At 39.7% G+C, this 13186-nt stretch overlaps 1 protein-coding gene across 1 annotated transcript in view; it reads left to right on the top strand.

Moving 5' to 3' along the window:
- The window catches only part of LOC106498152 (cytosolic phospholipase A2 epsilon-like), a 39606-nt gene extending 29708 nt beyond the window's left edge, over nucleotides 1-9898 (top strand). Inside the window, exons 16-22 of the mRNA XM_013959293.2 lie at nucleotides 456-570; nucleotides 1805-1942; nucleotides 3654-3761; nucleotides 5580-5771; nucleotides 6619-6785; nucleotides 8339-8522; nucleotides 9690-9898. Of these exons, the coding sequence (XP_013814747.2) occupies nucleotides 456-570; nucleotides 1805-1942; nucleotides 3654-3761; nucleotides 5580-5771; nucleotides 6619-6785; nucleotides 8339-8522; nucleotides 9690-9898 (1113 nt within the window). The remainder of the gene's footprint in view (nucleotides 1-455; nucleotides 571-1804; nucleotides 1943-3653; nucleotides 3762-5579; nucleotides 5772-6618; nucleotides 6786-8338; nucleotides 8523-9689) is intronic.
- Nucleotides 9899-13186: the final 3288 nt, after the last annotated feature.

Below are 13186 nucleotides of genomic sequence, written 5' to 3'. Positions count from 1 at the left end.
TCAGGCAGCTCATGAGACTTTGATATATTTCTTACAAACTTTTTCAATGAGAATAAGCTTTTCTAGAAAAGACGTTAGGTGGGTTGCAAGTATTTCACTTTCAGGTTCCAGTGGCTTGTTCAGGGTTAGACCGTGATCATTTTTGTGCACTGAGAAAGGAAACTCCATGCTGACATACTCAAGGGTTTCCTTCAGCCTGAGGTGAACAAGCACTGCTTGCTACTCTCTTCAACCTAAGGAGCAGCTTGCCCTTGCCCCTTCCTGGACAGTACTTTCAAGTATGTGTAGAAGTATATGCAGAAGTAGATTTCCCTCTCCTCCTTTTGGGAACGAGTGTACGAAGTCAAGCTAGATCCCTGGGGAGAGCAACCTGTTACTCCGCAGGTGGAGCTCAGTCAGGTTCATCATGCGTTGTTTCCATGTGTTCTCACACAACTATTTTTCTTCAAAACCAGAAAGATCCTCACAAACTTTCGGAGCAGCGAGAAGCACTGTGTGAGGGTCAGAACCCATTGCCCATATATGTGTCAGTCTGTGTCCGGAACAACTATAGCACTCACGATTTCAAAGGTAATAATGATGTTTCGGATCCTGTGGAGCTAAATTTTGCCAATGGAATTCCTGTTTTTTTGGTTTTTTTTTTTGTGATTTGCTCTTCACTGCTTGGTAGAACTTAGAGACAGCAGCCCTGGTGTGTTAGCTGCTTTATGGAGAAATAGCCATTGCCTCAGGCCATATGATTTTAATGCAAGAGCTTTTTGCGATCATCATTTCACCTCTCTGAGTATATGGAATTGAAATCCTGCCAGAAAGGCCATTTTTGAAATATTATCTGGTCCAACTAAAATAAGAAAATATTGGAATTTCCAAGAATTAAATGCTGCTTTTTGTCAATTCCATTATATTTTAAAGATGAAGAAGGACTGCATAGTTATGATAAAGCTTGGGAAAACATCCAATGTAGTCCCAAGTGAATCTTTTGTTTTGCTCATTGTTTTGGTTATTTTTTCCATGATGAGAAGAAGCTGGAGGAGAAGAGGAGGAGAAGAAATTCAAATCAGATTTTTATGGTTGAGGTGAAAAAATGAAGCATTTCTGACTGAAAAGGAAATTATGGTCCGTTACCTTTCTGTTACAGACTTTCCTCACACTGCAGTTATATCAGACAACTGTACTTCACTTGGAGTGACATCCTAGAAAGTCAAGGTGAAGTTCTGTCTTCCTTAGCACCACACATAAAGAGTATAGTTGGCCACTTATATCAAACTCATTTTTTGAAAAGCTGAGTACCTCTGTTTGTACATATCTAAATTATTCAAAGGGAAGAAAATTAAATGCATTCTATTCTGTTAACTGTATCCATAACAAAGGAAGTATAGATGTAGCGTATGTAAGGACAGAGTGTAACCTAGTGCATGTCTGGAGAATCCTGTCTTGGTGCATTCACATGAGGTGTGTGAAGGCTGGAGTCTTCCCATGCTTGCAGTGTGGATCTGGTGCCACTGACAGCACTTCCACCATGCACATGTTGCCCACAGACACAGCAGGTTTGCAGCATAACTGCTCCTGCCTCCTTGTATTTGAGGAAACTCCATAGCAATGATGTCTGAGTGCAGTTGCATGTAACGATCTTTAAATGCCTGACCCTGTAGGTGGTAGTTGATAAATAACATTTTGCGAAGACAGGGTAGAAAACAGAAGGCCTGTTCCACTTCAGACTGGTTTATGCTCTAGCAGCCTCCCTTTTCACCCTCAGCCGAAAAACTGAGAATGCTCTAAGTGTTGCTTTGTGGCTGTATTGCAGAATGGGTGGAATTCACCCCGTACGAAGTGGGATTACTAAAGTATGGAGCCTTTATTCGCACAGAGAATTTTGGAAGTGAGTTCTTCATGGGACGCATGCTAAAAAAACTCCCAGAATCCCGGATCTGCTACCTTCAAGGTGATGTATTGCAATGTCCTGGAATAAAGGCAGTTTGGTACGGTACAAAGCTGTGAACCAGAGGGTGGAATTTCTGGTCTAATGTACCGAACACTGGTGCGGTATCACCTGCCAAGAGATGGGTGTGTGTGCTAATATGTCCAAAAGACTGTCGTAAAAGATCCCTCATCTTTTTTCAGTTTCTTATCACTCGTCTTGGTATCCATAAACTGTGATAAAGCCACTTTTAAACATTCTGTCTTATAAATGGAATAGATTAAGCTCCTTAACTCTTTCATTATAAGGAATGTTTCCCATTTCTTTGGTTATTCTTCCAATTCTTCTCTGAATGCACTCTGATTTATGACAATTTTGACACTGCAGGAAACATGCAGCAACGGATCCATTGAGATGTTTATATTTAATCCTAAGCAGAGAATCCAATCTACTAATGATGCAGGTAGTCCAGTGTTAAAAATGAGATGAGAGAATATTTTATGTATCTGTTTTTATTTTCTTGGGAAGTAGTAGGAGTTCAGTTTTTGCAACTCAAAGCATGCATAAAGCTGTGCTAAAAGGCATGTATTGTTTAGAGCTAGTCATATGCAGGGTGTCAGCTGAGCACGCCAGCGGGAAAGCTTGGTGGTAGCACCCACTGTTAATTGAGTCAGTTCTCCAACGATCAGAACTGAAGGGTCTCTACCCTGAATCTCTTTGATTAGTTCCTGTCTTGTGTTGATGGGACTGTTGGGTTTAGGGCTGTGCGTAAAGGTAACAATATTCCTTTACTGAGGAATTAGACTGGAGTAGTTAGAATCACAGACAAACCCAACAGATGAATACAGAACTGTGCAAGTTCAGTTTCAGTTTTCTTTTCTTGTACTTGTGCTCCTTCAAAACTCCTGGGTTTCAGTGAACATGCTGTGATATTAAATAGTCAGTAATCCCAGGAAACATCTTTAAAATACTGCCTCTCTGGTTGACCCTTTTCTTCCTGGTCCACTACATGGAAATTCATTTTCTAAATACTGTGTATACTGTATTTGATTACCTATCCCTCTGAAAGTTAGGAAGTCTGACTGCAACAGACTAATTAGAGCCCATATTTAAATTTACAACAGCAGATGACATGGTAACATTGCAGGGGTCGCATTTTGTCAACAAAGCCACCAAGGGTCCCTGTGGAAAGTAAGAGGGGGGCAACCCTGGACGGAGAAAAGAGTGTGCAGTGGAGAAGGAGCTAGCTGAGTCTGAGAGTCTTTAACTGTTAAAAGTGCAAGGTTTTCACTTGTGATTCCAACGGCCAAACAGCCAGTGCATCGCTCTGTAAAAGGGCTCATGAAAGCTGACCTGAAGCGTGTGCAGAGAAAGAGAATCTAAAGTAAGGAAGACAAGGAAGAAAGGATGATTTTGCAATATCTGTGTTACTGTGAGGAGTTCTTATTTTGCTTCTCAAGAGTGTCTTTTTCACTTTTACTTCTCTACCATTCTTTTCTCTCTTTACAGTGCAGCAGAACCATGCAATAGATTAGGTACAGTACTGACTTCAGTGTGAATTTAACTCTTCAGTCAGAGCCAATGACATGGAAGATCAAGAGGAATTTAACAATTTAAAAATTTAGAAATACATGAATTGTGCTGATTCAAAAATTAATCCAAAAAATTGAAAGAGGGAAAAAAAGGGCAATTTCCAGTTCAAATATGTTCTTGTGTTCACTAATTCCCTTTATAGGTATGTGGAGTAGTATATTTTCTGTGAACCTATTACAAATATGGGGACTGTCCCACAGTTCAGAGGACTTCTGGAAGAGATGGACCCAAGACAAAATAGAAGATGTCGGTGAGAAATTCTTAAAGTTTTCACTTGTGGTGATGCCTTTCTGCACCATCCTTTCGACTAGTTTAAAGGCAATGTTGTAGGATCCTCCTAAAGGATAGTGACTTCTTCTCCCAACATGTGGGCTTAGGGAAATACTGTTGTAATTATTAGGCTTATGTCAGAGTCCAGTACTCTCTGACCAGGTTCTTTTAGATATTCCACACATACGGAGAGTGCAATGTTTAATATAAAAGTTTATTTCGAAGATATTTGATGTTACACAGGATTTTTGATTTAGCAGAGTGATTCAGCGATATACTGAAATCACAATTCAAGTGTACACTTATACAGTTCAATCACAATACTAATATGATTGCCATTACCAGTCTCTATAATATGCTCACTGTCACGATGCTGGCGTCCCCAGTCGCTGGAAAGGAATACGTGGGTTGAAGCCAGCTCAAGCCCATTGTTCTCTTTGAAATTTCTCTGTTAGTTGTTCAGGTTTTATACCCTATGTTGGGCTGAGCCATGTATACACTTCCCTCATGCTGGTCTGGCTAATCTCAGGGAGACAATCATAGTCTTTTGACCAACTCAGGAAGAAACGCTTATACCAGTTGATCCACTCAACAGTCTCATCTGCTTATCTAACACAAAGGTCATCTTCTGGTGCCCTATGTGTTGAGATAAAGTCAGTTCTCTGTGCAACAGTGGTTATTAATGAGTCACATCCTATATGATTCCAGAGCTTCATGGGCACCTCACCCTTGCCCATCTCCTCTGAGTCTTCTTCCATTGTAGGGGTTATTGGTCAGTCACAACTTACTAAAACTCTTCTGGTTAAAATGCTCAGTTGTTAAGAGCAAGCTTTACAGGAGTTGCACATTTCTCAGAAAATGTGGCTTTGCCCCTTCTGTCTCAACCATACAGAACCAAAAATCAGTAGCAGAGAATAGTTATTTTACTGCCTGTACAGAGAATAAACCTGAATATCAATTGGCTAATCGATATTTCCTGAATTTTTATTTTATTACTCAGTACAGTAATTACTGCATTGGATTCATCCTGGCATGAAGACAAATGAGGCCCAGAAGCTATTTTCTGAAGCAATACAGAAACCACAGCTTTATTGCTAAATCATTTAACATGATGGTAACTGCAATTATAGGCATCCCGAAAATAAAGAAATATATCTGCGCAATCTTGGAAACTGCCAAGTCTGTCTTGTTGCATTGTCAGCTACCTGGTCTGGCAAAGCAGGTTGTGATTTCAAGAAACCACACCTTGTGCCATTTCTTCTTTTCACCCGCATATGATCTTGTGTAGTCACCCTGAAAATTACCTATAGTTTCTAAGTATGAATATATTTTCTACATTTTCCTGGGATGCACTTGTTTTGTTGATTAAGCAGATGCTCATGTAACTACAGGTCATTGCTTTGTAGAAGCCTTCACTGTTACAGTAGACCTTATGGTGTATCTTTGTTGCCCATCTGGCTGAGCATAAGGGTATGCTCTAGCCACTTTTTCTCTGTGCTTGTCTCTATTTCATGATATTTTCCCATGAGGATATGTAACTTTTTGCCTGGAAATTTATTGAATTATTTAGTTCTATTAAGGCGTCCCTTTTCCAAGACTAAACACAGCTTGATGAACCATCTCTAGGCTAAAGCTTAAGACCATCAACAAAGCTTTCTAACAGTGGCTGCTGTTCTTCAGAATTATTTTTCGGCTAGTGAGTCCTCTCAGAACACACTTAAGATCTCTTAAGTATTAGGCCAACCAGAAATGAATATGAATTAACAAACAGTTTGCCTATTTTTCTCCCCTCCTCTAGTTGAAGACCCAATATTGCCTACAAGACCCCATGAGCTAAGGACTCGCACATACACTCCTCCTGGTCCCCTTTCTAATGCTCTTCGAGGTGCCTTAACTGACCGCTTCTCAGTTGCCCAACATCACAATTTCCTAAAGGGCTATCAGCTGCATAATAACTACCTTGAGAATGAACACTTCTGTCGATGGAAAGGTAATAGGAACTAATATTTAACAGGCATGAATTTCACATGGTTTTTGGTGGAATTTAGGAAAGAAACTTGTAAGACTTGAAAAAAGATTGCTTGCGTCTCCCAAAGGAACATTTTTTATTTCTGAATAGAGAGAAGAAACTAAGAACTCAGTGCTGCCAAACATTTAAGTATGGTTTTAAATATAAGCATGTGTTTATGTGCTTTAGCTGAGCTCTCTCTGGGCCCAGAGAGGAAGCGTAGACTTGCTGCTGAGAGAGTGGAACTAAGGTAGCAAAGAGCAGAGAGAACATGGGAGAAATCTTAATTTGGCAAGACTGGGCCTCTAACTTCATATGCAACAGGAATGTCATGGAAAATATGACCCTATGAGAGAAAGCTGGAAAGGAATGGGGCTTTGTAGTTTACAGAAGAGAAGACTGAGAGGGAGACATAAATCTTTAAGCATGTTAAAAAGGATGGGAATATTTTATTATCCATGTCAATGGTGGATAAAATAAGGAACAATGATTGAACTGAAGCAAGGGAGATTCAGGTTAAACATTAGGAAAAAACTTACTGGTGGTGATGAGTATAGCAAATTACTGGAATAGATTACTTGGGATTCTCAGCACAGAAGATTTTTAAGAATAGGTTAGGCAATCTGTCAGAAATGCTGTATAGTCCTGGCTTGGCATAGAGAAGCAGACTTAGATGGCCTCTTGAAGTCCCTTCCATGCCTATTTTACAGTTCATTGTTGTGACAATTAAATTAAACCAGGTGTCTGGAATAGTCAGTTCAACCTTGCAGTTTTTTCCATCAAAATATCCACAGATCTTTTCTTATGCCAAGAAATGTTTTCATTTCAGATACTGTGTTAGACACATGTCCCAATAAACTGATGCAAAACCCTGATCACCTGGGCATGATAGATGCTGGATTTTTCATCAATACCAGCAGCGCACCTCTTTTAAGGCCACAGAGGGAAGTGGATGTCATCATATATTTAAGTTACACTACTGGATCACATTCATCGGTGAGGAGGATCATGTTATGAAATGCTGTCTGTCCTTTTGCTTGTAAATGTCTAGCCTGTAGAACCTAGAGACACTAGTTATTTCAGCTGTTCTCTTTCTAACTACTATTTCCTTTTTCAAATGCTAGAAGAGATTGGTGATTCAAGGGAAGAAGAAATTTATCTACTAAGAATGGTTTTAATCTCCATTTCAGAAGCTCTGATGTTACTAATTCATTTAAATACATCTCACTTCACTAGCACATTATCTTGCTGTTAGAGAACACGCATTAGAAGCAGCAGAGAAGGAATGGGTTTGCACGTGACAGCTGAGAAAGAAGTTCTTCCAGGGTTATGCTTTTCACTGTAGTAATTAATATTGTTCCTATTTCTTCCTGTAACTCTTGGAATCTCCCTTGCTGTTTTATGAACATATTGAATTATTCAGGAGAACATCAGCATGCTTTTTTCCAGGATGATGGAAAGAGCCTCTTATGCTTTATGCTGAACCAAGCAGGTTACCAGACAATGCACAGGAACATGCATAAATATGAGAATTGATTTCTTATGACTTAAATTAGAATATAAAAGAGATTAGATGGATAGTCAGGGGCAGAACATTCCTAGGGCTGGGAAATGAGATGCTACAGGGAAGATCAAATAACAAGCATCTTCCTGCAGAAACTCAAGTTTCATAGAGATAAAGTTGCTTAGCTGTCTATAAAGCTCTGCAGAAAAGAAGTTTGGGTCTTTATACCTCAGAAATTGAGTTTATTTAGAAACTTAATTTTACCCATCTTGGCCAGCATGGGTGGAATTACATTTTGTGAATGAGAACAGCTGTGCTACTGTTAATAAGCCATATGATGCATAAGACATACGTGTAATGAAGTTTCATTTCAGCTTCACACCTTGTCTGAGATTAGACTAATTTTTTGAAGAAAGGCTGCTGGGATTTAAGCATATTAATAGAAACTGTTTCCTATTTGATGATGTCTGCTACTAGATGCTGTATAGTAAATAGCACAGTACATAGCGGGACATGATGTTGTTGCATTAAACATTTCAGGGAAAAGGCACAATATAGCCTAGTACTTCAGAGAGGATGTTTTTTCTCATTAAAATACTAATCTCAATAAACACTGCGCCATAATGCCTGCACAGACATAGACATAACTGAATGTACAAACTTAACTTTGTTATCCTCTGGCTTCCTGGCTTCCAAGCACATAATAAGTTCTCTTAAACATTTTCTTACTGTTGTTTTCTTTTCTGATTAATTCTATACAATATATTAAACACAGGGTCTTTCCTTTACTAACACTATGTGATTTACTCTAAACTTCTGCAGATTGATTCTATCTGAAACTAAGTATTCTCTATCTCTGAAATTCTGTTTACAGCTTGTGATCAGTATTCTGGTTTCTACGTGTGGTAACTCTGTATAGAGTAACTCTTGGTGAGAAGGAATCCCCATGGACCTAAATCACTAAATCTTAATGCTAGATAACCCTTCTTGGGCTTTAAGACAACCAAGTTGAATTCTGACGCTGATTGTTTCTGTGATATTCCAGTCTCTGAACAAGGCCTGCAAATACTACTCAGAACAGAAAATCCCATTTCCCAAAGCTTCTTTGAGTGATGAAGATAAAAATCTAAAGGAGTGCTACGTCTTCCAAGATTCAGATTCGCCAAGATGTCCTATTGTGATTTTTCTTCCACTTGTGAATGATACCTTCCGAGAGTACAAAGCACCTGGTAAGTTTTAAGTGGTGGCAAAGCATTAAACAAAAGACAGCATTATCAGCTTCCCTGACTCTGATACAGTCTTATTTCTCCACTGCTGGCTCTCTTTGCTGGCTGGATTCATGTGGGATCACTTTAGCTAATTAAACTTCCTTTTCCCATATCTGCCAAAGTTGTTATGTTCATTCATGTCATCTTTGGCCCTAGGAAGGAGAGACACAGCCCTTGCTTCTGGCTGGTATTTACCTTCATCTCTTTCCCACTGATAACACAAAATGTTGCCAGCTATTGTAAAAGTTTTTCCTAGGAAAAGTATGGCTCACTCAGGTATGTTTTCCCCTGCCTATGTTGTCTGTTGCTCAGGGATTTAATCCTATGTTTGAAGAGACATAGTGTCATGTGTGAATGGTGAGGGAGCAAGAACTTGGCTTTCAGGCTAAACTCCTGCAGTGTCAAAATCAATGTGTGTCTTCTTGGTAGTTATCTTAGTTGTCATTTTGCTCATTGTGCTATGGCTGGCGTTCTTTTTTTTTGACACAGTCAGCTGCTTGGTATTCTCCTCCTTTACTGCCAGTTGCGAGGATGCATTTACTTTTCTTCTTGGGTGGCAGGCAGGTAAAGTCCAAACGCTATTTTGCCTTCCCATAATCAAAGAGACATCAGAAATGCAAATGCAGAGATGGCTCCAGGTGGCAGGTGTCCCAAGACTGCAATCTGGATTGCAGGAACTTTAAGATTTCACATGTTTCTATTTCTCCTTTCTTGCTTAAATGCTATTCTGTTACTAGCAACTCCACTCTCTCAGACAGGGTCCACAAAGGTCCCTGCTGCTCAGGGTAAGGCCAACAGTGCATTGATAGCTGGCTGTTAGAGCACCCTTTCAGACTGATGTTCCTCATTGAACCATGGCTTTAGTAAACAGCTGTTCATCAATAAACTTCAGATACCATTACAATGCTGTCACTCACATTTCCCTTCTGCCTTCATCACTTCAGGCACCTGATGTTCCTTTGACTAAGAATGGTGATGTGTGACCTGAATCATTGTCTCATACCCAGAACATTTAAATCCCATGAATTCTCTCCCAGAGAAAAGTCTCCATCCTTGGGCTGCTGTGGGCAGCTTGTCATTGACTAAGATAAACTCAATGTCACACCAACAATTTGTCTTTTTCTCCAGGTGTAAAGCGCTGCTGCTCAGAGATGGAGGGAGGACAACTTGATTTGACCAGTCGCTGTTCCCCCTACTGCATGTTTTCAGTCAGATATTCTGATGAGAATTACCGTCGGCTGCTAAACCTCAGTGAATACAATGTCCTGAATAACTCTCAGATCATTATGCAGGCCTTGCATATAGCAATGCAACGGAAAAGACAAAATATGTGCTAATCACCGATCCAGTTGCCTGTATCATCGTGGAGGAGTTTCTCATGCACTAGCGCATGAAAGGAACAAAGCTTTTTGAACACTGGCTGTTCTGCACTACAGAAAGAAACTACTCCAGGTGGCTCAGAGGGGTTTTTTCGTTCCTATAAAGTGGCCTCTCCAGGCAATCAAAGACATTGCCTATGAAATCTTCATATATGCTTTGTTCCCTAAATTAAGGTTGTCTGTAGAATACACTTTACCTAAAATCCTTATTAGATTTTTAAAATAGTGTTATTTTAAGTTATTTTATTATTGTGTATGACATATAGGAAACATTTTATAACACCAAAGTGCTGCAGTAATACAACCCAGCTAACACACCTACAGGCCATAAGAAGAGGGTATGAACTTCTGCTCCCTAAAATTTTTCTTTGTTGAACACAATGCACACCCAAACCTGGAAAATGAAGAAAATCTGAGATACTTCTTTTCCCCCTTCTAACCTGCCTTGCATTGCTGATCATCTCCCTAGTGACTCTATTTTCCTTCTCCTTCCTGCTTGTAATTCCCCTGCTGCTTGGACTTTGTCCCGTTCATCTATTGATACCACCTGCAGCAGAGCCAGGCGTATGAGCCACAGCAGTGCTTCTTCCTACCTATGCGCACCAGTGTGGGAAGGGCATATGAAAAAACACCACTTCTGGCCTGTCCGCTTTGTTCCTCACACTGTATGGTAAGGGTGTAATATCAGAGAGCGTCCTGGAGGAGCTATGCGTTCAAGAGCACTGCCCAGAGAGCAAGAAGCAGACTATTGGAGCTGGAAGCTGGCACTGGATCCCTGAAATGAGTCTTTGGCAAGTATCCTGAAGAGAAGACAAAGAGGTTGGAAGTGTTACAGGGACAAATGTCTGTGCACGCAGTCAGATCTGTGAATTACATCTGTCTCCTGAGCTCTTTTGGACTGTGAATGAATCATATATACAAGGAAAGCAGCAATCTCGGAGGAAGTGGGGTAGGGTTTTTCACATGCAATTTTTGTTCCAGTGAAAGGTATAATTTGAACACATCAAAACTTTTTCTGAATTTATGTCGGTTTTGATTGTTTTGTGTTGAAAGGATATGAAAAAGAATCAAAATTTTATTTTGAAGTTTTCAAAATAAAACACCCTGGTTTTTTTTCCCAGCTGAATTACTTCTCTTACTAAACTTCCTTTCTTAAATTTAAAAAAAAAAAAGAGTGCTTGAAATGAAAATAGTTTACTTCCACTGTGTAGTGAAAACCCTTGTTGTTTAAACCACTGCAATTTTAAAAAATATTTTAGGACATAAATCCATTAACAAATATGCTGCTTTGCTTTGTTCTAGTTGTTCAAACTGTGCACAGAGCAGGAGTGACTTAGTAGTCTGCAACAACTCAGACCACCTTAAAATGATGGAATCTAGCAACAAAAATACCAGTAAAACTCATGGACCTGTGGGATTCTTTATATTCCCTTTTTCTGGAAGATGTCTTTTCTGAACTGTTGAAAGTGCTGAGGGTGAGCTGTAAAAATAATAAATCCATAACAACCACTGCATTCCAGAAGCAAGTTAAATTGAAAACACCCATTTTTTTATTAATAAATTTTGTGTCCTAATGACAGTTGAGCAAAATTTTTGAACAAAGAGTTTGTTAATGAAAAAGGGGTTACCAGGTCAACCAGACATCCTAGTTTGGGGCTAAAATAAACCAGGGAAAGTGCTTGAGTAAGTTGAAACATTTCATGTTAATATTCTCCAAAAAGCTTTATTTTGAAATATAACTTCCTTTTATTAGCTTGCCTACCTCTTCACCCCGGAGAACCCAACTTGAAAATAACAGGCTTTATTTACAGCCAAATAACATATTTGGCTTGGTGCAAAATGACACTCTGAGGATTTTCATTTTCGCAAGAAGCAATGACAAATTATCTTTACAAATCGGTCACAATGACTTTTTCCAACACTTTTGTCATTTAGGACATCAAACCAACCTGTAGCTTTTTGTGCAACTAATTGTGTCTAATATTGCAAGCCTAAAGATCGGGCATAAATGGTAATGTTTGGAACTCTTTTGAGTTCTGAACAATTATGCACTTCTGCTTTTTTCTTCTTCTATGGTAGTTTCACTAGTGATAATCTGAAATCTATCTGCTATGTGCTCTGCATATTACCCTGGGAATTGCCTCCCTTTGAACCTGAAATCCCTGCTGTGAAAAAAAAATAAATTTGGTCATAAACTCATACCACCTCCAGATCTGAAGAAATGTTAGTTTCATGCAAATATTTCATGTATACAATATTGCACAATAAAGGCTTGTTTGCAAAATTAAAATTCTGCCTTGCTCCACATATTCAAGCATTTCAGTAACATGCTTTAGGTTCACAGTGTGTTCCTTGTTCCAGTAAAAACAAAACTGTTGTTATTTAGGCAAAGAGCATAAGAGAGTACCAAATACTTGTGGTGAGCACAACGAGTAAAAAAAAGTCTCAGAGACAGATTTCACAGGGGACAAAGTGAGCTGTAGTCCCTCCCTCCTGCATTAGGTCTTCCCATGAATATATATGTCCCTGGACCATGTGACAAAGTTACACATCCATTGAGGCCGGCATGCTGTCTGATATGTGCTTAATTAAATTTAGTGTACCTATTTCTGCAGAACCACCTGCCATGAGACAAATAATCCTGCTGGGGCTGCCTCTGATGTGGATTACAAATCTTATTGTTGAAGACAGAAGAGTAGTTATAGCGTGGCTGTACCTCATACCGCAGAGAAGCAGCCTGCATCACAGCTTGGCTGACGCTCTTGCTGATGGACACTCGTCACACTAATGGGTCTGGGACTGCATGGTGGACGAGCAGGCGTAAGCTCTCCCTTTGATCTGGGAGGCTGTGATCATCACCCCTGGTGTGGCCACCTGCCGCACCTGCTCAGCCCAAGCTCTCTCTAATTCTTTTGAAAGGCAGGATGATGCAGCCCCGCGATCAGCTCCTCGGGACACTTGTCAGCCGGCAGCGCTATAAGAGCAACTTTCTCTGAGCTCTGTCCTGGCAAACAGTCTAGTTTATAGCTTAGTCCTCCAAGCAGGTATAATAATAAAGCATTGCCTTTAACTGTTACTGAAGGACACAGATGTTGTCAAAGGTCTTCTATGACTTAATGAAAAATGCATTTCATCAAGCTATATAATTGCAGCTAGCACATAAAGGAAACATGCCATGTATGTAGACACAATTCTTCACAGTCTTGTGAAATAACGTAGCCCATAGCAAAATTTATTTTACCAAGT

This window comes from Apteryx mantelli, chromosome 4 (assembly GCF_036417845.1).
Source record: "Apteryx mantelli isolate bAptMan1 chromosome 4, bAptMan1.hap1, whole genome shotgun sequence".
Classification (NCBI taxonomy): domain Eukaryota; kingdom Metazoa; phylum Chordata; class Aves; order Apterygiformes; family Apterygidae; genus Apteryx; species Apteryx mantelli.
Note: the sequence above shows the minus strand (reverse complement) of the source record. Positions and strands in the feature narration are given on the sequence as shown.